This window comes from Chiloscyllium plagiosum, unplaced genomic scaffold (assembly GCF_037043375.1).
Source record: "Chiloscyllium plagiosum isolate Xiang-an unplaced genomic scaffold, Cpla_swu_hap1 HiC_scaffold_10, whole genome shotgun sequence".
Lineage (NCBI taxonomy): Eukaryota > Metazoa > Chordata > Chondrichthyes > Orectolobiformes > Hemiscylliidae > Chiloscyllium > Chiloscyllium plagiosum.
In genome coordinates this window covers 79616615-79642417 of record NW_028270148.1, presented here as the reverse complement: position 1 = coordinate 79642417, position 25803 = coordinate 79616615, and the positions used below count along the sequence as shown (strand labels likewise).

The window sequence follows — 25803 nt, the reverse complement described above, 5'->3', positions numbered from 1 at the left end:
CCCTTTGATACCTTCCAGGAAACGTGTCACTGATCAGAATTAATTGCTATGGAACTCCCCATCTAGGTATGATTTCCTCAGTACATATTCGAGCTACCTTAATAGTGGGTTAAGAATGCCTGGTGAACTGATTAATTTATCAGTAAGTTTTTCTTCTTGAAGTGGGTAATGGTCAGTGAAGTCTATTTATAATTGTTGCTATGGGCCCCTTAAGTCTGGGTTGGTATCCCATTCTTACTTTAATGCCTCTACCTTTACCATGTTGGTTACAGGTGCGGCAAAGTTGGCAGTGTTTAGCCACATCTCTCCCATCCCTTTCCACCACCACCAGCATCAGGTAATTTTGCTTGTCATCTTGTTCCTTCCTACATGCTGGGGCCTTTGGTCTAAATTTAAAAATTTCTGCTGTATGCGTGGTAATGTTACCACCTTTCTCTCTTTTCTCCATACTTTGTCTTTTCCTGTTCCTTGGTTTGTTCTACTGCATGCAACTTCCTGCAGCGCTTTGGTATTAACTGTATCTCCATTAACAGCCCCCAATGGTTGACCTTCTGGGGAGCCCAAACCATGTGGCTGCTTCATCAGCCCAAGCATTTCCCTTTGTGGTGGTGTTTCTATCTTCCAATATGATTTTATCTTTAATGCTGCTGCTTCTGTGGGAGCCAGGCTGCTTCCAGCAAATCCCTAACCCTTTGCTTATGCTGAATGTGAGATGGTATATCCTCTTCATTTCCAAGCCATCATTAATAGAGGATGACTGCAAATGGGCACTCTATCTGTTTAAATGTTAATTTTGTGGTCCGCTCTCTGTTTGAGAGCCTCCAATAAAACTAGTAACTCTACCACCTACGCTGAGCAAGACCTGCTCTTCCTGCTACAGTTTTCCCTTTCTCATTTACTACAGCCCAAACTCTCCTTGGTTCAAAGTTAAAAATCATACAACACCAGGTTATAGTCCAACAGGTTTAATTGGAAGCACACTAGCTTTCGGAGCGACGCTCCTTCATCAGGTGATTGTGGAGGGCTCTATCGTAACACAGAATTTATAGCAAAAATTTGTATACCCCAGTCCAACACCGGCATCTCTGAATCACATCTCCTTGGTTCGCCATCCACATACTTTCATGATCCATCAACAATATATGTACCAACTGCTTTTCTTTCGAAAGAATCTTCTGCAATCCTACCTCCTAACCATTACCTCCCCCACCCCTATGTTTGTGCTGCTGACCTTCCTGTATCAAATAAGTGGCGGGGTTCATGCCTGTATCTCTTACAATTGTTACTCCCTCGTATTGTGGCAAACTGCTTCCTGATTAAGCTCTCTGACTGTCTGAGACTAACTGTAGTCATCTTGTGTTTGATAATTATACCAGTGTGCAGTATTATGTGTCCCATTTGGGTAAGGAGCTATGTTACTTGTCCTGCCATGCCATGCAGTCTATTTAGTTGGTAGTCCTGATGCTAATCATTAATAGAGGTTGTTTTGTGGTGTAATATCCTATAGGTCTGTTTATTTCTGTACAGTTCTGAGTTACTACTGCATGTAATTCCCATTCTGGAATTGGTACAGGTGACATGATTTGCTTATATGCGATAACCCTAAGGCTAGTGTAGAGCACATTGCCGTTTTGAGTTGAACAAAGGTTACTTGTTCCTGGGACTAGATTGGGTTGGGATATCTGGTCGGCATGGACGGGTTGGACTGAAGGGTCTGTTTCCATGCTGTACATCTCTGACTCGCTCTGATCCTTGGCTGTGATTTGGCTAGTCCTTGAAGTGGACTAGCCTTTTCAGAAAGATCCTAGGTACTAAGGTTTAGAACATTAGAACAATACAGTGCAGAAGAGGCCCTTTGGCCCTCGATGTTGAACTGACCTGTGAACTAGTCTAAGCTAATCCCTCTACACTATCCCATCATCATCCATGGGTTTATCCAAGCATTGTTTAAATCTCCCTAATGTAGCTGAGTTAACTACATTGATAGGCAGGGCATTCCACGCCCTTAAAGAACCTGCCTCTGATATCTGTCTTAAATCTATCCCCCCCTCAATTTGAGGGTATGCCCCCTCATACAAGCTGACATGATCATCCTAGGAAAATTGCTTCCACTGTATACCCTATTTAATCCTCTGATGATCTTGTATGTCTCTATCAAATCCCCTCTCAGCCTTCTTTTTTCCACTGAGAACAGACCTAAGTTTCTTAGCCTTTCCTTATAAGACCTTCCTTCCAGACCAGGCAACATTCTGGTAAATCTCCTCTGCACCTTTTCCAATGCTTCCACATCCTTCCTGTAATGGGGCGAACAGAACTGTGCACAATACTCCAAGTGTGGCCACACTAGCTTTTTGTATAGTTGCAGCATGACATTACGTCTCCGGAATTCAATCCCTCTCCCAATAAAACCTAACACACTGTATATGCCTCCTTAACAGCACTATCAACTGGGGTGGCAACTTTCAGAGATCAATGCACATGGACTCCAAGATCTCTCTGCACACCCAGACTACCATGAATCTTTCCATTGACCCAGTATTCTGCCTTCCTGTTATTCGTCCCAAAGTGAATCACCTCACATTTATCTGCATTGAACTCCCATTTGCCACCCCTCAGCCCAATTCTGCAGTTTATCCATGTCCCCCTGCAATCTGCAACATTCTTCCACATTGTCCACTACACCACCAACTTTAGTGTCATCTGCAAACTTACTAACCCATCCACTTATGCCTGCATCTAAATCATTTATAAAATGACAAACCGCAGTGGTCCCAAAACCGATCCTTGTGGCGCACTACTCATAGCCGGCTCTCCAAACTGAATACTTTCCATCAACCACCACTCGCTGCCTCCTTATAGTAAGCCAGTTTCTAATCCAAACTGCTAAATCACCCTCAATCCCATGCCTCTGCATTTTCTTCAACAGCCTGAAGTCCATATTCACCACGTCAACTGCCGTACCCTCATCTTCTCAAAAAACTCAGTGGCATTTGTGAGCCATGACCTGCCCTTGACGAAACTGTGTTGACTATCTGCAACCAAATTGTTGCTTGCTAGATGATTATAAATCCTATCTCTTATAATCCTTTCCACAACTTTTTCTACAACAGACATAAGGCTCACTGGTCTATAATTACCTGGATCATCTCTACTGCCCTTCTTGAATAAGAACACAAAATTAGCAATCCTCCAGTCTTCTGGTACTAAACCTGTAGACAACGACAACTCAAAGATCAAAGCCGAAGGCTCCAACACCACCCTAGCTTCCCAGAGAATCCCAGATAAATCCCATCTGGCCCAGGGGACTTGTCTGCTTTCATTCTGTCTAGAATTGATAACCCCTCTTCGTAGCTAGCTTCGATCCTTTCTAGTCTAATATTTCATATCTCATCCTTCTCCTCTACAATATTCTCCTTTTCCTGAGTGAAAACAGATGAGAAATATTCGTTTAGCACCTCTCCAATCTCCACAGGGTCCACACTCAACTTCCCACTTATGTCTTTGACTGCCCCATTCCTACCCTAGTCATCCTTTTATTCCTAACATATCTTCAGAAAGCTTTAAGGTTTTCCTTTATTCTATCTGCTAAAGACTGCTCATGTCCTCTCGTTGCTCTTCTTAACTCTCTCTTTAAAACCTTCCTAGCTAATCTGTAACTCTCCATTGTCTCATCTGGTTAATCCAAGATGGAGGACGGGAAAAATTTCTGGCTGTAACAGCTGCTCCTTTTTTATTGAGGTATTTTAAGTGTTGGAGGTGATTTCCTTGAATTCCACAAGCAGCAATCACTGTTTCATATGCTGTTGCATTGTTTTGGAACTTTGGAAAAAAAAGTCAAAAACAACAGCAGTTTTAAAAGGGAGAAGAACAGACAAAGGAAGCACATGGTGAGGCCAGTGTAAGAGAGAGAGAAAGAAACTGACACCACAGTGTACCTGCACAGTTACTGCCTTTGTTGTTTGAGTTCATGTATCGCTGGACATCCGAGTGCAGCTGAGAAAATTAACAAACAGTGAAATTCACAACTGATCTTGGAGGAACTGTTTTGGGCAAAGTCACAGCACAGAATCAGATAAGTGAATAGTTTTAAGTGTAGCCGACAGAGTTTGCAGGAGTGAGTAGAGTGGGTTCTTTTTTGATTATATTTTTTGAGATATGTCGCTTGCTTGAACTTAAAATATAAGCCCTAACTATTAATTTAACCTGGAGCAGTGTTTTGTAGAGGAATAACTGTGTTATTGTCGGGGTCTGTAGATTGCGAAGGAGCTAAAATGGCCTTTAGTAGAGGGATATGCGCTTCTTGTCAGATGTGGGAGTTTAAGGAGAGTTTACAGGTTATTGTGAATTATATCTGCAATAATTGCTGTTGTGGTTCTGTTCGCCGAGCTGGAAGTTTTTGTTGCAAACGTTTCGTCCCCTGGCTAGGCGACATCATCAGTGCTTGGGAGCCTCCTGCAAAGCGCTTCTTTGATGTTTCCTCCGGTGTTTATAGTGGTCTGTCCCTGCCGCTTCCGGTTGTCAGTTTCAGCTGTCCGCTGTAGTGGTTGGTATATTGGGTCCAGGTCGATGTGTTTGTTGATGGAGTTTGTGGATGAATGCCATGCCTCTAGGAATTCCCTGGCTGTTCTCTGTCTGGCTTGCCCCATGATAGTAGTGTTGTCCCAGTCGAATTCATGTTGCTTGTTGTCTGCGTGTGTGGCTACCAAGGATAGCTGGTCGTGTCGTTTTGTGGCTAGTTGATGTTCATGTATGCGGATTGCTAGCTGTCTTCCTGTTTGTCCTATATAGTGTTTAGTGCAGTCCTTGCATGGTATTTTGTACACTACATTCGTCTTGCTCATGTTGGGTATCGGGTCCTTCGTTCTGGTGAGTTGTTGTCTGAGCGTGGCTGTTGGTTTGTGTGCCGTTATGAGTCCTAGGGGTCGCAGTAGTCTGGCTGTCAGTTCCGAGATGCTCCTGATGTATGGTAGTGTGGCTAGTCCTTTTGGTTGTGGTATGTCCTCGTTCCGTGGTCTTTCTCTTAGGCATCTGTTGATGAAGTTGCGCGGGTATCCGTTTTTGGCGAATACCTTGTATAGGTGTTCCTCTTCTTCTTTTTGTAGTTCTGATGTACTGCAGTGTGTTGTGGCCCTTTTGAATAGTGTCCTGATGCAGCTTCGTTTGTGTGTGTTGGGGTGGTTACTTTCATGATTTAGGACTTGGTCTGTGTGTGTGGCTTTCCTGTAGCCACGAATGTAGTGTACAAAATACAATGCAAGGACTGCACTCAACACTATATAGGACAAACAGGAAGACAGCTAACAATCCGCATACATGAACATCAACTAGCCACGAAACGACACGACCAGCTATCCTTAGTAGCCACACACGCAGACAACAAGCAACATGAATCCGACTGGGACAACACTATTATCATAGGGCAAGCCAAACAGAGATCAGCCAGGGAATTCCTAGAGGCATGGCATTCATCCACAAACTCCATCAACAAACACATCGACCTGGACCCAATATACCAACCACTACAGCGGACAGCTGAAACTGACAACCGGAAGCGGCAGGGACAGACCGGAGGAAACATCAAAGAAGCGCTTCGCAGGAGGCTCCCAAGCACTGATGATGTCGCCTAGCCAGGGGACGAAATGTTTGCAACAAAAACTTCCAGCTCGGCGAACAGAACCACAACGACGAGCACCCGAGCTACAAAACCTCGCACAAACTTTGCAATGATTGCTGTTGGTTGCGAATCCTATCAGATCGAATGGATCGGTTGGAGAGACAGTTAGAGGCAGTGAGGAATTTGCAACAGGATCGGCATGTGATAGATGGCAGTTATAGAAAGGGGTAAAGTCGCAGATACAGTCACATTGATGTGTTAACTCCAGGAAAGGTAAGAGAGGTAGGCAGTTAGTGTAGGAGTCTTCTGTGGCTATCTCCATTTCAAACAAGTATGGTGTTTTGGAAAATGTAGAGGGTGATCAATTCACCGGGAATTAGATTAGATTACTTACAGTGTGGAAACAGGCCCTTCGGCCCAACAAGTCCACACCGACCCGCCGAAGCGTAACCCACCCAGACCCATTCTCCTACATTTACCCCTTCACCTAACACTACGGGTAATTTAGCATGGCCAATTCACCTAACCCCTGCACATTTTTTTGGATTGTGGGAGGAAACCGGAGCACCCGGAGGAAACCCACGCAGACACGGGGAGAATGTGCAAACTCCACACAGAGAGTCGCCTGAGGCGGGAATTGAACCCGGGTCTCTGGCGCTGTGAAGCAGCAGTGCTAACCACTGTGCTACCGTGCCGCCCGAACAGCCAAATTTCTGGTATTGAGACTGGCTCTAATGCAATGAGGGGTACATCGGGTTCCAAGAGATCAATTGTGTTGGGGGATTCTCGAGTCCAAGGTACAGACAGACGTTTCTGTGGCCAGCAGCGAAAAATCAGAATGTTATGTTGCTTCCCTGGTGCCAGGATCAAGGATGTCTGAGAGGGTGCAGAATGTTCTCAAGGGGAAGAGGGGCCAGCAAGCGGTCATTGTCAACATTGGAACCAACGGCATAGGAAGGGAAAGGTTGATTAGATTAGATTACATTACATTACATTACAGTGTGGAAACAGGCCCTTCGGCCCAACAAGTCCACACCGACCCGCCGAAGCGTAACCCACCCATACCCCTACATTTACCCCTTACCTAACACTACGGGCAATTTCGCTGAGATTCAGAAGGGAGCTTACAGAGAGTTAGGCAGGAATTTAAAAAGGAGGTCCTTGAGATTAGTAATATCTGGATTCTTTCCAGTTCTACGAGCTAGTGAGGGCAGGAATAGGAGGACAGAGCAGATGAATGCATGGCTGAGGAGCTGGTATGGGGGAAGGATTCACATTTTTGGACCATTGGAATCTCTTTTGGGGTAGAAGTGACCTGTACAGGAAGGACAGATTGCCACTAAATTGGAAGGGGACTAATATACTGGCAGGGAAATTTGCTAGAGGTTCTCGGGAGGATTTAAACTAGTATGTTGGGGGGGGACCCAGGGAGAGCAATCTGAGACTGGTACAGTTGAGAACAGAAGCAAGTCAAACAGTCAGGGCAGGCAGGGACAAGGTAGGACTAATAAATTAAACTGCATTTATTTCAATGTAAAGGAAGGCGGATGAACTCAGGACATGGTTAGGAACATGGGACTGGGATCTCATAGCAATACAGAAACATGGCTCAGAATGGACAGGACTGGTAGCTTAATGTTCCAGGATACAAATGTTACAGGGAGGATAGAAAGGGAGGCAAGAGAGGAGGGGGAGTGGTGTTTTTGTTCAGGGATAGCATTACAGCTGTACTGAGGGAGGATATTGCGGGAAATATATCCAGGGAAGTTATTTGGGTGGAACGGAGAAATAAGTAAGGGATGATCACCTTATTGGTATTGTATTATAGACCCCCCAATAGTCAGAGGAAAATTGAGAAACAAACTTGTAAGGAGATCTCAGCTATCTATAAGAATCGTGGTTATGGTAGGGGATTTTAACTTTCCAAACATCGACTGGGACTGCCATAGTGTTAAGGATTTAGATGGAGAGGAATTTTTAAGTGTGGACAAGAAACTTTTCTGATTCAGTATAGGGATGTACCTACTAGAGAAGGTGCAAAACTTGACTTACTCCTGGGAAATAAGGCAGGGCAGGTGACTGAGGTGTCAGTGGGGAGCACTTTGGGGCCAGCGACCATAATTCTATTCGATTTAAAATAGCGATGGAAAGGATGGACCAGATCTAAAAGTTGAAATTCTAAATTGGAGAAAGGCCAATTTTGAAGGTATTAGGCAAGAACTTTCGAAAGCTGATTGAGGGCAAATGTTTGCAAGTAATGGGACGGCTGGAAAATGTGAAGCCTTCAGAAATGAGATAACGAGAATCCAGAGAAAGTATATTCCTGTTTGGGTGAAAGGAAAGACTGGTAGGTATAGGGAATGCTGGATGACTAAAGAAATTGAGGGTTTGGTTAAGAAAAAGAAGGAAGCATATGTCGGGTATAGACAGGATAGATCGAGTGAATCCTTAGAGTATAAAGAAAGTAGGAGTATACTTAAGAGGGAAATCAGGAGGGCAAAAAGGGGTCTTGAGATAGCTTTGGCAAGTAGAGTTATGGAGAATCCAAAGGGGTTTTAACAAATATATTAAGGACAAAAGGGTAACTAGGGAGAAAATAGGGCCCCTCAAAATCAGCAAGGTGGCCTTTATGTGGAGCCGCGGAAAATGGGGGAAATACTAAATGACTATTTTGCATCAGTATTTACAGTGGAAAAGAACATGGAAGATATAGAATGTAGGGAAATAGATGGTGACATAGTCATAGAGATGTACAGCATGGAAATAAACCCTTCGGTCCAATCCGTCTATGCCGACCAGCTATCCCAACCCAATCTAGTCCCACCTGCCAGCTCATTCCATACATGTACTACCCTCTGAGTGAACAAGTTGCCCCATAGGTCTCTTTTATATCTTTCCCCTCTTGCCCTAAACCTATGCCCCCTCGTTCTGGACTCCCTGACCCCAGGGAAAAGACTTTGTCTATTTATCCTATCCATACCCCTCATAATTTTGTAAAGCTCGATAAGATCACCTGTCAGCCTCCAAAGCTCCAGGGAAAACAGCCCCAACCTGTTCAGCCTCTCCCTGTAGCTCAGATCCTCCAACCCTGGCAACATCCTTGTAAATCTTTTCTGAACGATTTCAAGTTTCACAACATCTTTCCGATAGGAAGGAGACCAGAATTGCACGCAATATTCCAACAGTCGCCTAACCAATGTCCTGTACAGCCGCTACATGACCTCCCAACTCCTGTACTCAATACTCTGACCAATAAAGGAAAGCATACCAAATGCCTTCTTCACTATCCTATCTACCTGCGACTCCACTTTCAAGGAGCTATGAACCTGCATTCCAAGGTCTCTTTGTTCAGCAAGACTCCCTAGGACCTTACCATTAAGTGTAAAAGTCCTGCTAAGATTTGCTTTCCCAAACTGCAGCACCTCGCATTTATCTGAATTAAACTCCATCTGCCACTTCTCATCCTGTTCCCTGGATGCTGCCTGACCTACTGCGCTTTTCCAGCAACACATTTTCAGCTCTGATCTCCAGCATCTGCAGACCTCACTTTCTCCTGCCACTTCTCAGCCCATTGGCCCATCTGGTCCAGATCCTGTTGTAATCTGACATCTTGATAAAATGTCCATATTACAGAGGAGGAAATGCTGGATGTCTTGAAACACATGAAATTGGATAAATCCCCAGGACCTGATCAGGTGTACCCGAGAACTCTGGGAAGCTAGAGAAGTGATTGCTGGGCCTCTTGCTGAGATATTTGCATCACCGATTGTCACAGGTGAGGTGCCAGAAGACTGGAGGTTGGCTAACGTGGTGCCACTGTTTTAAGAAGTTTTTAGATTAGATTAGATTAGATTACATTACAGTGTGGAAACAGGACCTTCGGCACAACAAGTCCACACCGACCCGCCGAAGCGCAACCCACCCATACCCCTACATTTACCCCTTACGAACACTACGGGCAATTCACCTGACCTGCACATCTTTGGATGGTGGGAGGAAACCGGAGGAAACCCACGCAGACACGGGGAGAACGTGCAAACTCCACACAGTCAGTCGCCTGAGGCGGGAATTGAACCCGGGTCTCTGGTGCTGTGAGGCAGCAGTGCTAACCACTGTGCCACCGTGCTGCCTGAAGTGTGGTAAGAACAAGCCAGGGAACTATAGGCCAGTGAGTCTGACGTCAGTGGTGGACAAGTTGTTGGAGGGAATCCTGAGGGACAGGATGTACATGTATTTGGAAAGGCAATAACTGATTAGGGATAGTCAACATAGCTTTGTGTGTGGGAAATCATGACTCACTAACGAGTTTTTTGAAGAAGTAACAAAGAGGATTGATAATGGCAGAGCAGTAGATGTGATCTATGTGGACTTCAGTAAGGCATTCGATAAGGTTCCCCATGGGAGACTAGTTAGCAAGATTAGATCTCACGGAATACAGAGAGAACTAGCCATTTGATTACAGAACTGGCACAAAGGTAGAAGAGGGTGGTGGTGGAGGGTTGTTTTTCAGACTGGAGGCCTGTGACCAAGGATCGGTGCTGGGCCCTTTACTTTTTGTCAATTACATCAATGATTTGGATGTGAGCATAACAGGTATAGTTAGTAAGTTTGCAGATACACCAAAATTGGAGGTGTCGTGGACAGCGAAAAATGTTACCTCTGATTACAACATGATCTTGATCAGATGGGCCAATGGGCTGAGAAGTGGCAGATGGAGTTTAATTCAGATAAATGCAAGGTGCTACATTTTGGGAAAACAAATCTTAGCAGGACTTAAACACCTTAATGGTAAGGTCTGAGGTAGTGTTGCTGAACAAAGACACCTTGGAGTGCATGTTCGTAGCTCCTTGAAAGTGGAGTCGCAGATAGATAGGATAGTGAATAAGGTGTTTGGTATGCTTTCTTTTATTGGTAAGAGTATTGAGTACAGGAGTTGAGTGGTCATGTTGCGGCTGTACAGGACGTTGGTTAGGCCACTATTGGAATATTGTGTGCAATTCTGGTCTCTTTCGTATCGGAAAGATGTTGTGAAACTTGAAATCGTTCAGAAAAGATTTATAAGGATATTGCCAGGGTTGGAGGATTTGAGTTATAGGGAAAGGCTGAACAGGCTGGGGCTGTTTTTCCCTGGAGCGTCGGAGGCTGAGGGGTGATCTTATAGATGGTTATACAATCATGAGGGGCATGGATAGGATAAATAGACAAAGTGTTTTCCCTGGGGTCGGGGAGTCCATAACTAGAGGGCATAGATTTAGGGTGAGAGGGGAAAGATATAAAAGAAACCTGAAGGGCAACGTTTTCACGCAGAGTGTGGTATGTATATGGAATGAGCTGCTAGAGGAAATGGTGGAGGCTGATACAATTGCAGCATTTAAAAGGCATTTGGATGGGTATATGAATAGGAAGGGTTTGGTGGGATATGGGCTGGGTCAAGTGGGACTAGATTGGGTTGGGATATCTGGTCGGCATGGACGGGTTGGACCGTGCTGTACATCTGACTCTGACTCTATCTGAACCATCTCGTCTCATTGTCACGTAAGCCGCCTCCTTCCCCTTAACAAGAGATGCAATTTCTGTAGTAAACTACTGTTCCCTTACCGTATCACTCACTCCCTGCCTGGCAGGGACATACCTATCAAGGATATGCAATATCTGTTCCTTAAACCAGCTCCACGTTTCGATTGTCCCCATCCCCTGCATTTTGCTACCCCATTCTGTGCCTCCTTAGTTTTGCCTAATTGCATTATTATTGCCCTTGCTCCATTGATAACTCTTTCCTTTGTGGCATGTACGTATCCCTTTCCATCGCTCAACTAAACGTAACTGAATTATGGCCACTTTCTCAAAGTGCTCACCTACCACTAAATCAAACATCTGGCCTGGTTCATTACCCAAACACCAGATCCAGTGCAGCTTCCCCTCTTGTCGGCCCATCGACATACTGTGTCAGGAAACCCTCCTGCTCACTGGGCAAAAACTGATCCATCCTATGTACTAGAGTTACAGCATTTCCAGTCAATGTTGGGGAAGTTAAAGTCCACCCTGTTGCTTTCACTCCTATCCAGTATCGTTTTGTCTATCCTCCTCCACATCCCTGGAACTCTGCAGAGGCCTTTTAGCTTGTCAGGACTTGCTGCTCCTCAATCTCTCTTAATTAGATTAGATTACTTACAGTGTGGAAACAGGCCCTTCGGCCCAACAAGTCCACACCGACCCGCCGAAGCGTAACCCACCCATTACCCTACATTTACCCCTCTACCTAACACTACGGGCAATTTAGCATGGCCAATTCACCTGACCTACACATCTTTGGACTGTGGGAGGAAACCGGAGTACCCGGAGGAAACCCACGCAGACACTGGGAGAATGTGCAAACTCCACACAGTCAGTCATCTGAGTCGGGAATTGAACCCGGGTCTCCAGCGCTGTGAGGCAGCAGTGCTAACCACTGTGTGACCGTGCCACCAAAAAAAATCCTATAAAAGACCTATAAAAAAAAATCTTCCAGCAGTATGACCTCTCCTCTCCTGTTTCTCACCTTAGCCCATACTACCTCAGTAGACAAATCCTCGTCAAAAGTTTTGGATACTTCTGGCGTTGAAGTAGACACACTTTAAACCAGCTTGCAGTCTGCCAGCACATTTCTGTGACTGTAAAATCCTATCCAGGCCCTCCCTACTCTCATCCTCCTGTGCGCTGGAGCTACACCTCAAGTTCCCATCCCCCTCCTGAACTAGTTTAAACCCACCCGAATAGCACCAGCACGTTTCCCACCCAGGATATTAATTAGTACCCCTCTGGTTCAAGTGAACACCATCCTGTTTGTAGAGGTCCCATTTTCCCAGAATTATCCATGTTCCTGAAACTCTCCCTCCTGCACATCCCTGCAGCCATATGTTCAACTGATATCTTTCCCTATTCCTTGCCTCGCTCTCACGTAGCATGGGTAACAAACCAGAGATAACAACTCTGTCTGTCTGTTAGTTTGTTTGTTTGTTTGTTTGTTTTAGCTCTCAGCTTCCACCCTAACTCCTTAAAGTACTGCCTTACATCCCTATCCCTCTTTCAACCTATGTTGTTGGTACCTACATAGACCACGACTTGGGGCTGGTTCCCCTCTCCCTTCAAGACCCCAAAGACATGATCCAAGACCTCTCCAATCCTGGCACCTGAAAGGCAGCACACCGTGAGTCTTGTTCATTTCCAACAAACCTTCTATCTGATCCTCTAACTATTAACTAATTTTCCTGACTGTAATTAGTTGGGACATGTTCTGCACTGCTTCTCTCCATGGGAGAGCTTGGGATGCTATGCTGATGTCGTATCCCAGATAGGTGACTTGGTCCCTTTCCAGCTGAAGTTTGATGGAATTGGCTTCTAGGCCAACTGTTTCTAATACTGAGAGGATTTTTGCTAAGACCTTAGTGTGGCTAGCTGGGTTTATTGAGGCAATTAGTAGGTTGTCTACATATTAAAGGATTACTCATTCCAGAATTAGCTGGACTCCTTTCAAAGCATCCATCACTGGCTGGGCTAATATGAAATCTTTGAGGCAGTCAGGTCCAAGTATATCGGGCCTATGCCACCATAAATGCAAACATATCTTGGCATTTAGCATGAGGTAGGATAGACCAGAATCCATATTTAATATGGTGTGTAATTTAAGTTTTTCTCACTGTACTACACTGTCTGTTGCTCTGATACACCTAAGTGCTTGACTAACTCCCTTACAATTTCAGCTTTACTTTTGTCCTTGGTTAGATCCAATTCTAACCCCTTTGCTAATTCTAAAACTATGACCTTCTTGTGTCTTTATAAACTTTCTTGGCAAATTTGGGAATCAACTTCAAATCTCAGAACCTCTTTAGCAATCTTAAGAGCCATTTCTCTCATTTTTAATTTAACCAACCACAAGTAACTGAAATTAAACAAATTGTCTCTCCCATGTTTTATTTAAAGATCTAGGACACTAGTTGGCAAGTGTTTAAATCTGCTGGGATCTTTCCTACCCCAAATCTGTTCAAATCTGTCAAAAGGTCAGACTGGATCTGTCTAAACCTGTCCAAATCACAGACCCAAGCCCCCAAACTGTTACGACAAGCAATGAACCGTTCTGTTAATTAAACCAAACATCCAGAAAAGCTCACCTTGCCAAAGTATGAATGACAGAGAACTCCCCAAATTCCACTATTTAAAGAAAAAATACTATCAATTTATTCCTTAACTCTAAAGGTGAACATTAGACAACAACTATTCACAACTGTAAGCCCCTCTTTTTCTTAACAACAGAGTTGTCTGCCTCCAACTCTATACAATATACTGTTCCAATAAAAACCTTTATTAAAGTTACATCAACTTAATTTCAAAACCACTTAATTTCAAAACCACACAGCAGCTGTCCTCATCAGTGTCTTTCTTCTTTTGGCTGAAGATCTCCCTGGGTTGTCGTGAATCTTTTATTGCGAATATTTTTCATATGAACAAGGTACTTTTGTTAGAGAGTGTTTTTGAATGGCAGTGTTTCTCGATGGCAGTTACTCTCTATCTGTCTTTGAAAATGCCTGCTTATACAACGGATCATCTCACTGGTTTGAGATTTGCAAAAACCATAAATTCAAACTTGACTGGGTTTTTGTATCCTGGGGCATAATTTAAACTGATTAATTTTGAATTGCTGTCAGAACAACAACCAACTTGGGTATTTGTCTCCTAGCCAAATGTTACATATTTTCAATTTCCCAGTACACTCTGAGACTGCTAACTAGTTATATGACAGGTGCTTTTAAATTCTCAGTGCAAAACAGTATTCACTCTTTTAAAGGTACAGTACACGTCTTTAACTTCATAACAGGTAAATGTGGTGTAAATGTCTTTTAAATCATTAAATGTTGTAGCTTGACCCACTACTATAGGATATTCCCATTTAATAATCTTGTTAAGGTCTGTATAGTCCACTGAGATGGAGTGACTTGTCTGGTTTCTTCACAGGGTATATAGGCATGTTAATTTCAGAGTATGTGGCCTCATGACTCCCCATTTTCCTAATTATTCTGCTACTTCTCCTATTCTTAGCACTTTTGTTTTAGTGGTTTACTGTTTTTGGGGTGAGTGCAGCCTTTCCTCAATCTTAAGGTGATACATTCAGATCTTTCAACAGTCCTGTTTATGTTTTGCTTACAAATTTGGATATGCTAATGCCACAATGCTCCACATTCCTTTTCTTTTATCAGCTTGGTAAAATACACTGGCAATCCACTGAGCAAGTGGCTACTTGTGCTTCCACAAGTGTGGACCATTGTTTTTTTTTTATTCTAGCCCAGAGGGTTTGGTTGCTGTCAGAGCGAATGACTGTTCCTTACAGTCTTAATACATTGTTGTCCATAATGGTTCTCTCAATATTACAACAAATCCATGATCTTCTGGGAGTGCTAATGGTATCAGTTTCTAGCAATAGCAATATTATCTGACTTAAGTCTTGCTTTGAGGAGGTTTTTCCTGGGGATTGGTTATATACATGATTGCGCTGGCTATCAGGAGATGCATGTCCGTCATTGAGATGGCCAGCCCAGTATCGACCAACATGCAACAAAATCTATCCTCTACAGTGGCTTGTACGTATGTTTAGGGGTCCCCACTCAGGATCATGTCACTATCCAAGACCTCTACCCATACTTTGATATGAGGGCTTTCAAAAGTTCCACTAAATCACTCCTTGGTATCTGAACTATGAAAACCCCGGTTTGAGGTTGGTTTTCTGGTTCTGCTTCCCTAAAGGACGTTTATGAACCAAACGGATTTTTCCAACAATTGACAATGGATTCATGGTTATCATTCAGCTCTTAATTTCAGATCCTCGGAATCCATAGATTCCCTACAGTGTGAAATGGGCCATTTGCCCAATGAATCCACACTGATTCTCCGAAGAGCATCCCACCCACCCATCTCCTATCCATGTAACTTTGCATTTCCATGGCTAACCCACTCATCCCTGAACACCACAGGTAATTCAGCATAGCCAATCCACCTAACCTGCACATCTTTGGACCATGGGCGGAAACCCACGCAGACACTGGGAGAATGTATAAACTCCATACAGAGTCATCCGAGGGTAGAATCAAATCCAGGTCCCTTGTGCTGTGAGGCAGCAGTGCTAACCACCGTGCCACCATGCCACCCTAGATGTTTATTGAATTCAAATTCCACTATCTGACATGGTGGAATTTGAACCAGAATCCCCAGATCATAACGTGGGTGGGTTTCCTCCGGGTGCTCCGGTTTCCTCCCACATCACAAAGATGTGCAGGGTCAGGTGAATTGGCCATGCTAAATTGCCCGTAGTGTTAGGTGGGGGGTAAATGTAGGGGTATGGGTGGGTTTCGCTTCGGCGGGTCGGTGTGGACTTGTTGGGCCGAAGGGCCTGTTTCTACACTGTAATCTAATCTAATCTAATAACCTGGGTCTCTGGATTAACAGTCCAGTGATAGTACTACTAGGCTGTTGCCTCTCCACCTTAAGTTATTCTGCCTTCATGCCATTTTTTTAACACTTCTAAATATATCCCATAAGTTCAGCTTGGATCCTAGAACCCAGAATTGATCCTATATGCTTGACTTTCCTTTCCTCTACAGGTTCCTTTAGGCCCTTGTTTTGTTGTGGTAACATTGTTTCTAATTGATGCTAATGCATTTTTGATCCTATTTCTGAATGTGCTAATTTTCTTCTGGTAAGTATCTCCCCTTTACATCCATGCTTTATCCATTATCCCTTGCGGTAGTCTTTCCCTTATGGCTTGGGTGTTGGGCTTTTACCAGTACATGTACATTGTCTTGGGTGATGTCGTGCCCCTCTATCAGGTTGTCCAATTTGTGCAAAACTTCTCTATTCCTATTGTTACATTGCAGTCAAGGAAGCTTATTTTCAGCATTTGTCTGTCTGCAGTTACGAATGGTTCAGTTACAACAATCTCAATTGTCTCCTTGTCCACGGTCCTTTGTACCCTTCTTATTGGTGCTGTATTTGGGTTATAAGGGGTCGTGCTCTCAAATTCTTATGTTTGTGATTCGAAAGTTCTGGTGTTGGACTAGAGTGGACAAAGTCAGACGTCAGAGTTGAGAGTGTGTAGTGCTGAAAAAGCACAGCAGGTCATGCAGCATACAAGTAGTAGGAGAATCGATGTTTCAGGCAGGAATGAGGCTGGAAGCCTTGGGTGGAGAGATAAATGGGAGGGGGGTGGGGTTGGGAAGAAGGTGGATAGACGTGGGGGTGAAGGTGATAGGTCGGAGAGGAGATGGAGCGGATAAGTGGGAAGGAAGATTGACAGGTGGGACAGGTCATGGGGAAGGTTGGATCTAGGGTGAGGGGAAATGTGTAAACTGGTGAAGTCCACATTGATGCCCTAGGGTTAAAGGGTCCCGAGGGGGAAGATGAGGTGTTCTTCCTCCAGGCATCGGGTGGTGAGGGAGTGGCGATGGAGGCGGCCCAGGACCTGCATTTCCTCGGCAGAGTGGGAGGGGGAGTTGAAGTGTTCAGCCAGGGGGTGGTGGGATTGATTGGTGTGGGTGTCCCGGAGATGTTCTCTGAAGGGCTCTGTGAGGTGGTGTCCAGTCTCCCCAGTGTAGAGGAGACTGCATCAGGAGCAACTAATACAATAAATGACATTTGTGGAAGTGCAGGTGAAACTTTGGATGTGGAAAGCTCCTTTGGGGCCTTGGATGGAGGTGAAGGGAGAGGTATGAGCGCAGGTTTTGCAATTTCTGCAGTGGCAAGGAAAGGTGCCGTGAGGGGAGGGTGGGTAGTTAGGGGACCTGACCAGGTAGTCATAGAGGGAACATTATTTGTGGAAAGCGGATAGGGGTGGGGAAGGAAATATATCCCTGGTGTGGGATCCGTTTGTAGGTGGTGGAAATGTCAGCAGATGATACGATTTATGTGGAGGTTGATGGGGTGGAAGGTGAGGATCAGGTGGGTTCTGTCCTTGTTGCAGTTGGAGGGGTGGGGTGGGGTTAGAGGGTGGAGGTGTGGGACATGGATGAGATGTGTTGGAGGGTATCTTCAACTATGTGGTCTTTCAAGAAGGAGGCCATGTGGTGTGTTCTGTGGTGATACTGGTCCTCCTGGGAGCAGATACAGTGGAGGCAGAGGAATTGGGAATATGGGATAGCATTTTTGCATGAGGTAACCCAAGTCCTCTCCTCTGCCCTGAAGCTCTCAGCCACATCCTCAAGCAGACTTGCTACCAAACCACATCTCCTTCCTCAGTACCTGTCTACGGAACCGTCTGATCCCACATGGACTCTGGACCACATTTAGACCAACTCAGTTTGGACCTGAACAGGATACCCAGTACACACTACAAATTCAAAACGTTCAACAACGATTCTCCTTCCGGATCCTCCACTCCATGCTATCAGCCATGCGCCGCCATCTACTCTACCTACAGTCATACTGCCCCAGCTCAGAGCCTCACTTTCTCAGACCTGCAGCGGACCTGTGTATTTGTGCACCCTCCGAAGAATACTCTCGACAAACGGTATTTATCTACTTCATCGGACAAAAAAGAATGTAAGCTAAACAAACTTTCATGTACATCTCTCCATACACGTGCTTCCTTGAACCTTCCAGAACCTTCTCCTGGCCTCTTGAACTGTCCAGATGCTATAGCCACACAACCGTTCTTCCACTACTGCGATGACATCACTTCCGCCACCGACGACACTGCATGGCCTGCAGCTGACCACACAACCACCTCCACTACTGTAGAGACTACCGCTGCCTCGATCACTGCACGATCCACTGCCGCCACTAGATTCACTATCACAGACATAATACCTACCTTGAGAATCACTTCTGCCCCGTATGTTGCCCTGCGGCAATCACCCTGCGGATGGTGTGTTATATCTGTGACATCACTTCTGCTGCCACTGATATCAGCAGCCGAGTACCCAATAGTAACGTTGCCCTTCCTGCCCGTGATGTCACTTCCGCCCCCTTTAACACAGCCACCCCCTTTGTGATCGTCACTTCCTTTGGTGATGTCACTATTGACTCTATAACCGTGCCCATTCGAGCAACTGTCTCTGCCCCCACCTCGAACTCCAGCCCCACTCCAGGTCTTTGCTGCCATCCCTGCCGTGTCTTCCATTCCCCCAGACCTTCCCCTCACTGAGGACGAACATTTAGTCCTCCATAAAGGTCTCCCCTTTGTCCCTCTACGGTCCCAGATTAATGAGCTCCACACGCTGTATTGAATGTTTCTTCCGCCTTTGCCTCCCCCTCCATGCCTACTTTTTTTAACCAAGACACCTACCCCCACCCCCCCCCCCCCCCCCCGCCCACCTCCAACACACCCCATCCATCTGGACACCCCGTGTTGGCCTCCTAATCGCCCTTGACCTCTTTATTTCAAACTGCTGCCGTGATGTCGACCGCCTCAATCTGTCCAACTGCCTCACCCACTCCAACTTCTCGCCCTCACAACGCACAGCCCTCCACTCCAACCCCAACCTCACCATCAAACCAGCGGACAAAAGGGGTGCAGTGGTAGTTTGGCACACTGACCTCTACACCGCTGAATCCTGAAGCCAACTCGAAGACACCTCCTCCTACTGCCTGCTCGACCATGACCATGACTCCGCATCATCTAACCAGCATCTCCCAGACCATATACAACCACATCACCTCAGGGATAACCCACACACAGCTTCCAACCTCAATTCGAGAACCCCCCACCGCCCGATTTTACCCTCCTACCCAAGATCCACAAGCCTGACTACCCAGGCCGACCCATCGTCTCAACCTGCTCCTGCCCCACCAAATTCATCTCCACCTACCTCGATACTGTCCTATCTCCCTAGTCCAGGAACTCTCCAAATACGTTCGAGTCAGCACCCACACTCTCCATCTCCTCCAAGACTTAAATTTCCCTGGCCCCCAATGCCTCATCGTCACCATGGACATCCAGTTTCTTCCTCTCCTGACGTCCCCACCAGTACTCTTCTACTGACATTCATTTGTTTGGCTGAACTGGTCCTCGCCCTCAACAACTTCTCCTTCAAATCCTCCCACTTCCTCCAGACAAAAGGGCTATGCCTGTTTCTTTGTCTGCTACGTAGAACAGTTCATCTTCAGGAGTTACACCGGCAGCACTCCCCACCTTTTCCTCAGCTATATCGATGACTGCGTTGGTGCCATCTTGTGCTCCCACGTGGAGGTCAAACAGTTCATCAACTTCACCAACAGATTCCACCGTGACCTTAAATTCGCCTGGACCATCTCTGACACCACCCTCCCCTTCTTGGATCTCTCCATCTCCGCCAACCATGATCAATTCAACACTGACATTTTTTATAAACCCACCGTCTCCCACAGCTACCTGGATTGCACATCCTCCCACCCTACCTCCTGCAAAAATGCTATCCTGTGTTCCCAATTCCTCCGCCTCTGCCACATCTGCTCCCAGGAGGACCAGTTCCACCACAGAACATAATAGATGGTCACCTCCTCTAAAGACCACAATTACCCCTCCCATATGGTTGAAGATGCCCTCCAACGCATCTCCTCCATGCCCCGCACCTCCACCCTCGAAACCCACCCCTCTAACTGCAACAAGGACTAAACCCCCCCCTCCCCCCCGATGCTCACCTTCCATCCCACCAACCTCTGCATAAATTGCATCATCCACTGACATTTCCGCCATCTGCAAACGGACCCCATCACCAGAAATATATTTCCTTCCCCACCCCTATCCGCTTTCCACAAAGACCATTCCCTCTGCGACTGCTTGGTCAGGTCCACACCTCCCCTCCTGGCACCTTCCCCTGCCACTGCAGGAATTGCAAAACCTGCGCCCACACCTCTCCCCTCACCTCCATCCAAGCTCCAAAGGAGCCTTCCGCAACCATCAATGCTTCACTCGCACTTCCACACATCATTTATTGTATCTGTTGCTACCGATGCAGTCTCTTCTACACTGGGGAAACTGGACACCTACTCGCAAATCACTTTGGCGAACATCTCTGGGACACCCGCACCAATCAACCCCACCATCCCGTGGTCAAACATTTCAACTCCCCCTCCCACTCTGCTGAGGAAATACAGGTCCTGGGCCGCCTCCGTCACCATCCAAGCCTGGAAGAAGAACGCCTCATCTTCCCCTCTTGGGACCTTTCAACCCTTGGGCTTAAATGTGGTCTTCACCAGTTTCCTCTTTTCCCCTCCCCCACATCTTACCCCACTTCCAACCTTCCAGCTGAACACTATCCTCATGACCTTTCCCACCTGACAATCTTCCTTCCCACCTATCCGCTCCACCCTCTTCTCCGATCTATCACCTTCACCCCCACTTCCATCCACCTCAGCTACCTTCTCCCCAGTTCTACCCCCTCCCATTTATCTCTCCACCCAGGAGGCTCCCAGCCTCATTCCTGGTGAAGGGCTCTGGCCTGAAACATCGATTCTCCTGCTCCTCGGATGCTGCATGACCTGAGCTTTTCTAGCACCACACACTCTTGACTCTGATCTCCAGCATCTGCAGTCTGCACTTTCTCCAAAGTCAGAAGTTACACAGCACCAAGTTATAGTCCAGCAGGTTTATTTGAAATCACAAGCTTTCGGAGCACTTCTGGATACCTTCTGGACCCCATTGGAGGCCTCCTATTTCTTCACCCTCCCTGTTTGAGGCCGTCATCATCAGTTTGTCTTGTGACTTATTCTCCCTGAGTACTCCTAAGATCACCTAGATCAGTCTTTCAGTAACTTTACCTTTCCCAGTAAGGTTGCCTGTCAGTTTCAGCTTCACCTCCCTAGCTATTGGTATATCACTGAAGTCAACTGTGTTAGTCTTTGAACAGTTTCACATCCATTGCTATTGGTTTGCCTGTGCTTTTCTCCCTCCTCTTCCCATGATCAATTCATTGTTTGCAGCAATAAACTAGTGGTTCTGCTTTGATGAACAAACACGGTGTTACTTTAGTTCTTTAATTATTGGAATGGGTCTGAGGCCATGACTGGTTAGATCCTCGACATATGGATGGTAAAATAACATACTCACCCTACTGGGGCTCCCGTCACAATCTTCCGACGACTTGGTTTGCCGACTGTGCCAACTGTTGGGAGAACTCAATCCACTTCTCAGAGACCGAACCGTGAGTGTTATTCAGCAGCTGGTTTACTCCGTCATATTCAGGGACAATGTACAGTGACCAATCTCAGCAAACTCTGAAGACTCTTGGCCACGCGCACACCCTTATGCATAATTAGAACTCTTGATCACTTTATGAATCCCTTTTGTACATGATTACAACTGCTAACAGAGCAATATAGTTATGCCTAACAGCTTGTTGCATATGTGGCATCAGTATTCTACAGGCTTTGTATGTAGGGTCTTTGTTGCACTATTTTCTTAATTTTGCCCTTGAGAATGGAAGAAGACTTATTTTGAATCGGACACCAGCAAGACTAGTTGGGCTGAATGACCTGCTTCAGTGCTGTGTTCTATGTAATTCATGTTTACTGCATTCACTACAGAGTGTATATCTATCCATTTCTGTTAATTGATCAATATTTATTCCTGTTCTTAGTTTGTCTTCAAGGCTACTTAAAGAAAAGTTAGAGAACATATTTCAAAAGTTCTTTCAGTGACGATTAAATTTAAATAAAGAAGGTAATGTGCGAGAATAACTCAGCAAATCTGGCAGCATCTGTGGAGAATGAAACAGCGTAAATGTTTCAAATCACGAAAGACTGTCCTTTGGGAATTTTAAATTGAGTTTTCAACATCTAACTTGGGTGAGAAAGGGACAAAATGTTCAGTCAGAGTGTGTTGATTATAGTACTATGTTAATGTATATGTTATGTTACTGGTGATAGCTTTTAGAGAAAGTATATGGTACAAAAGGGGTGATTTGGCCCATCTTGTCTAGGCTAGCCCAAAGACACCCAAATGCTCTTTCTAATCTCATCTTCCTGCACATAGCCAATAGCCCTTTAACTTACAGCACATAAGGTGCAGATCCAGGAATTTTTAAGAGTTTAGGGTCTCTGCCTCTGCCACCAACTTGAGAAGTAAATTCCAGACACACTCCACCATGTGTGTTAAAAAGTTTATCATGTTCCATCTCGCGCTTACCTTAAATTGTTTTATTACTTTCATTTTATAAACATTTTAGTTCAAATGGAGACGATGCCTTCTTTTTCTAATTCAAATATATTTTTCCTGCAAGTAGCATTCATAAATAAATAGGAAGCCTTTGATTGCCTAGCCATTGTTTTTTGACAGTTATATTTATATTAACCCATGAAAAGAAAGTCTTTACTCATAATTTCAGTTCTTTTAAAAATAAAAGTCAAATTCAATTTTGGAAGTAAAGTGGGTGAGAGACTTGAAATAATTTGAGTGACAGGGGAGTGAAGAAGGGAGGATGCAAAGTTAATTTGATGTTCCAACGGGAAAGAAGTTGTGCAGTGATGGGAATGAGAAACACCAGTTTCTTGTTTTCAGCATAGTGTTCTCTTCATCAGTCAAGTACAGTCTCGTTTAAGCAAACCTAGTTTTGGCACTTTTCTGGTATCTGATTGGCTTGACTACTAAAAACAATCTTTACAAAGTATGAAACAGAGTCGGTTATTTAGATTATATATAGAAAAACAAATGCATGCTGATATGGAAGCTATAAAGCAATCTTTAAATACTAGTTATTTCTAAGCTGTAAAGTGAAATTGAGCTGAAATTCCACTCTGCAGTCTTCCTTGGCCAAACAATTAAATTCTGACCTTTTTAATCATCTTATTAAGGAATGGGATTTGGGGATAGTGCAGGAGGAGAGTTGGGTAGGCAGTCTGTCATGATCATGTCAAACTTGTCAGAAACAGGCTTGAAGAGCCTGGAAAGCCAACCCCAGACTCCCATTTTTGTGTCTTGTTAGCTCATTATTTAGTTAATTGTGGTTGTGACCTTAAAGGCTCACATATTTATCTTTAAATGATAAATCAACAACTGTATTTACAAACAGCATATTAACTGATCTGGAAGGTCTTAAGTCCCTGCTATTTCATTTTTCAATATATCAGCATTATTTTAATGATAGTTGGAGAAAGTTTGAACATTTCCAATTTATATTCTGTTTGTAAAAATGTTTTTGAAGATAATTTTTTGTAATATTTCTTAGTTTTAAAAATACTCATTACTTGATCATTGTCATTTATAAGAAATGCAGTCACAGGCTGGCGGGAATGGCAGATAACTTTTCAACCAAATGGTTTTCATAATCACATTGTTTAAAGAAAGAGGATCATCAGAGAAGCAAATAATGATTAGGGTATCTGACACCCAAGTACCAAACATCTATGAAATCTTACCCTCGCTTTCTGCTGTTGCTCCAAATCTCTGTTCACAAGATAAGCCTAATAAATTAGGCTTCCTTAGTTGTGGTCAATAACATTCGTAGAAAGAGACCTGAACAATAAGGTTTGTTCACTGTTAATAAATAAAATTATGAAAAGGGTCATATGTAAGATTATTTGAATGGCCTTTCTTTGTATGCAGGGCAAACACATTGCTGGAGAAAGTTGCAGCTGCAGTGGAGCAGTCTGCATTTTACAGTGCTCTTTGGGGGAGTATTCTGACCAGCCCTGCTGTACGGTTACCAGGGATCACCTATGTACTCGCTCATCTGAATCGGAAGCTTTCTATGGAGGACCAACTTTATATTATTGGCAGTGACATTGAACTGATGGTACTAATTTTCATATTTTTAAGTAAATCTATCTCTGCATGTATTGGCCGTATTATGTTGGTTGAGGTTTGAAAGCTATCGCAATTTTTTGCAATTTAGTTTTACCAGATGCTACAGCAAAGGAAGCAAGTCGCAGTGAGTTCAGAAATGTTGAGTCTCGAGACTAAGGCAAGGCTGAATGATCTTTAATGCTAGGCGTGTAATAGGTAAGACTGATCAGTAAATGACACATGGGAGTATGATATTGTTGCTATCATGGAAACATTGTTGAGGGAAGGACTAGACTGACAACTAAACATTTCGGGGTACAGGCTCTTTAGGCAAATAGCAGAAGATGTAAAAGGGGTGGTGGTGTAGCACTATTAATTAAGTAATCCATTACTGCAATAAGGAGCGATGATATCTTGGAAAGGTCCTTACATGAGGCTTTGTGGGTAGAACCTAAGAATGTTAATGGTGCAGCTACTTTACTGGGAGTGTGTTATAGACCCATTCAGTGGGAAATAAAGGACCAAAAATGTAGATAGTTCACAGAGGTGTGTAAGAGTAATAATCAGGTAATTATACTAGAGAATTTCAATTTTCCTAACATAAGTTTGAATAAATATAGAATTAAGTGTCCAGAGGGGTGGATTTCTTGAAATGTGTCCAGGGGAGTTTTTGTATTATAAAGTTGAAGGCCCAACAAGGGATGGTGCAGTGCTAGATCTAGTTGTGGGGAAAGAAGCCAGACAAGTGTTCGATGTGACAGTGGGGGAACATTTAGGCAATAGATAACCATGATATGGTACGGTTCAATTTTCTTCTGTTCAAGGAAAATGAGAGCCTGTAAAAGACAGCTTTGGGTTGGGGGAAGATAGATTTTTTTAAAAATGAAACAGGAGCTGGCCACAGCATACTGGGAACAAGTCCTTATGGATAAATCTGCAGTGGAGAAATGGGGGAGGAGGAAGGTAGCATTCAAAAAGGAGCTGGGGAGAGTATAGATCCAACATGTGCCCTTGAGAGGGAAATGTAGGAGTAATAAGTTCAGAGAACTCCTAGATGTCTAGGACAATTCAGGACCAGATAGGAAGAAGAATAAGGCTTTTAGCAATAGATTCCTTTGTTTGTGAATGTCTTTCCACCAGCACCAGGGGAGCATATGTTTTTAAACAAGCCAATTTAACCTGGCTTTCTTAATTAAATAAGGAAAGATTAATAATAAGTAATTATAAAATGCGAGAGGAATTAGTAGCACAACATGTCTATCATAGTTTAGAAATAAAAAGCAAGTCCAAATAGGTAATAAATTTTGTTCCTGAATAAATGTTCCTGAGTAGTTGAACCTCCTTAGCATCAGCAGTAATGTTATCAGTAGCATTTGATATGGGTAGCAGAAACAGTCTGTTTCACCATCCTAGTTTTATAGATTTGTTGAAATTCTGTATATTGATTCTTCTTGACTGTGATCAAATT

At 44.4% G+C, this 25803-nt stretch overlaps 1 protein-coding gene across 14 annotated transcripts in view; it reads left to right on the top strand.

Moving 5' to 3' along the window:
- The window catches only part of dop1a (DOP1 leucine zipper like protein A), a 355628-nt gene that overhangs the window by 77831 nt on the left and 251994 nt on the right, over positions 1-25803 (top strand). For 13 of the 14 annotated variants that reach the window (XR_015758480.1, XM_087991490.1, XM_087991491.1 and 10 more), the window contains one exon: positions 24156-24345. Coding sequence is in view for 13 of the 14 variants with exons in the window: in XM_087991490.1 (XP_087847616.1) it covers positions 24156-24345 (190 nt within the window). In the remaining variant the exon portion in view is untranslated. Of the gene's footprint in view, positions 1-321; positions 338-24155; positions 24346-25803 lie in introns of those variants that run through there. The other variant, XM_087991496.1, reaches the window with a different exon arrangement.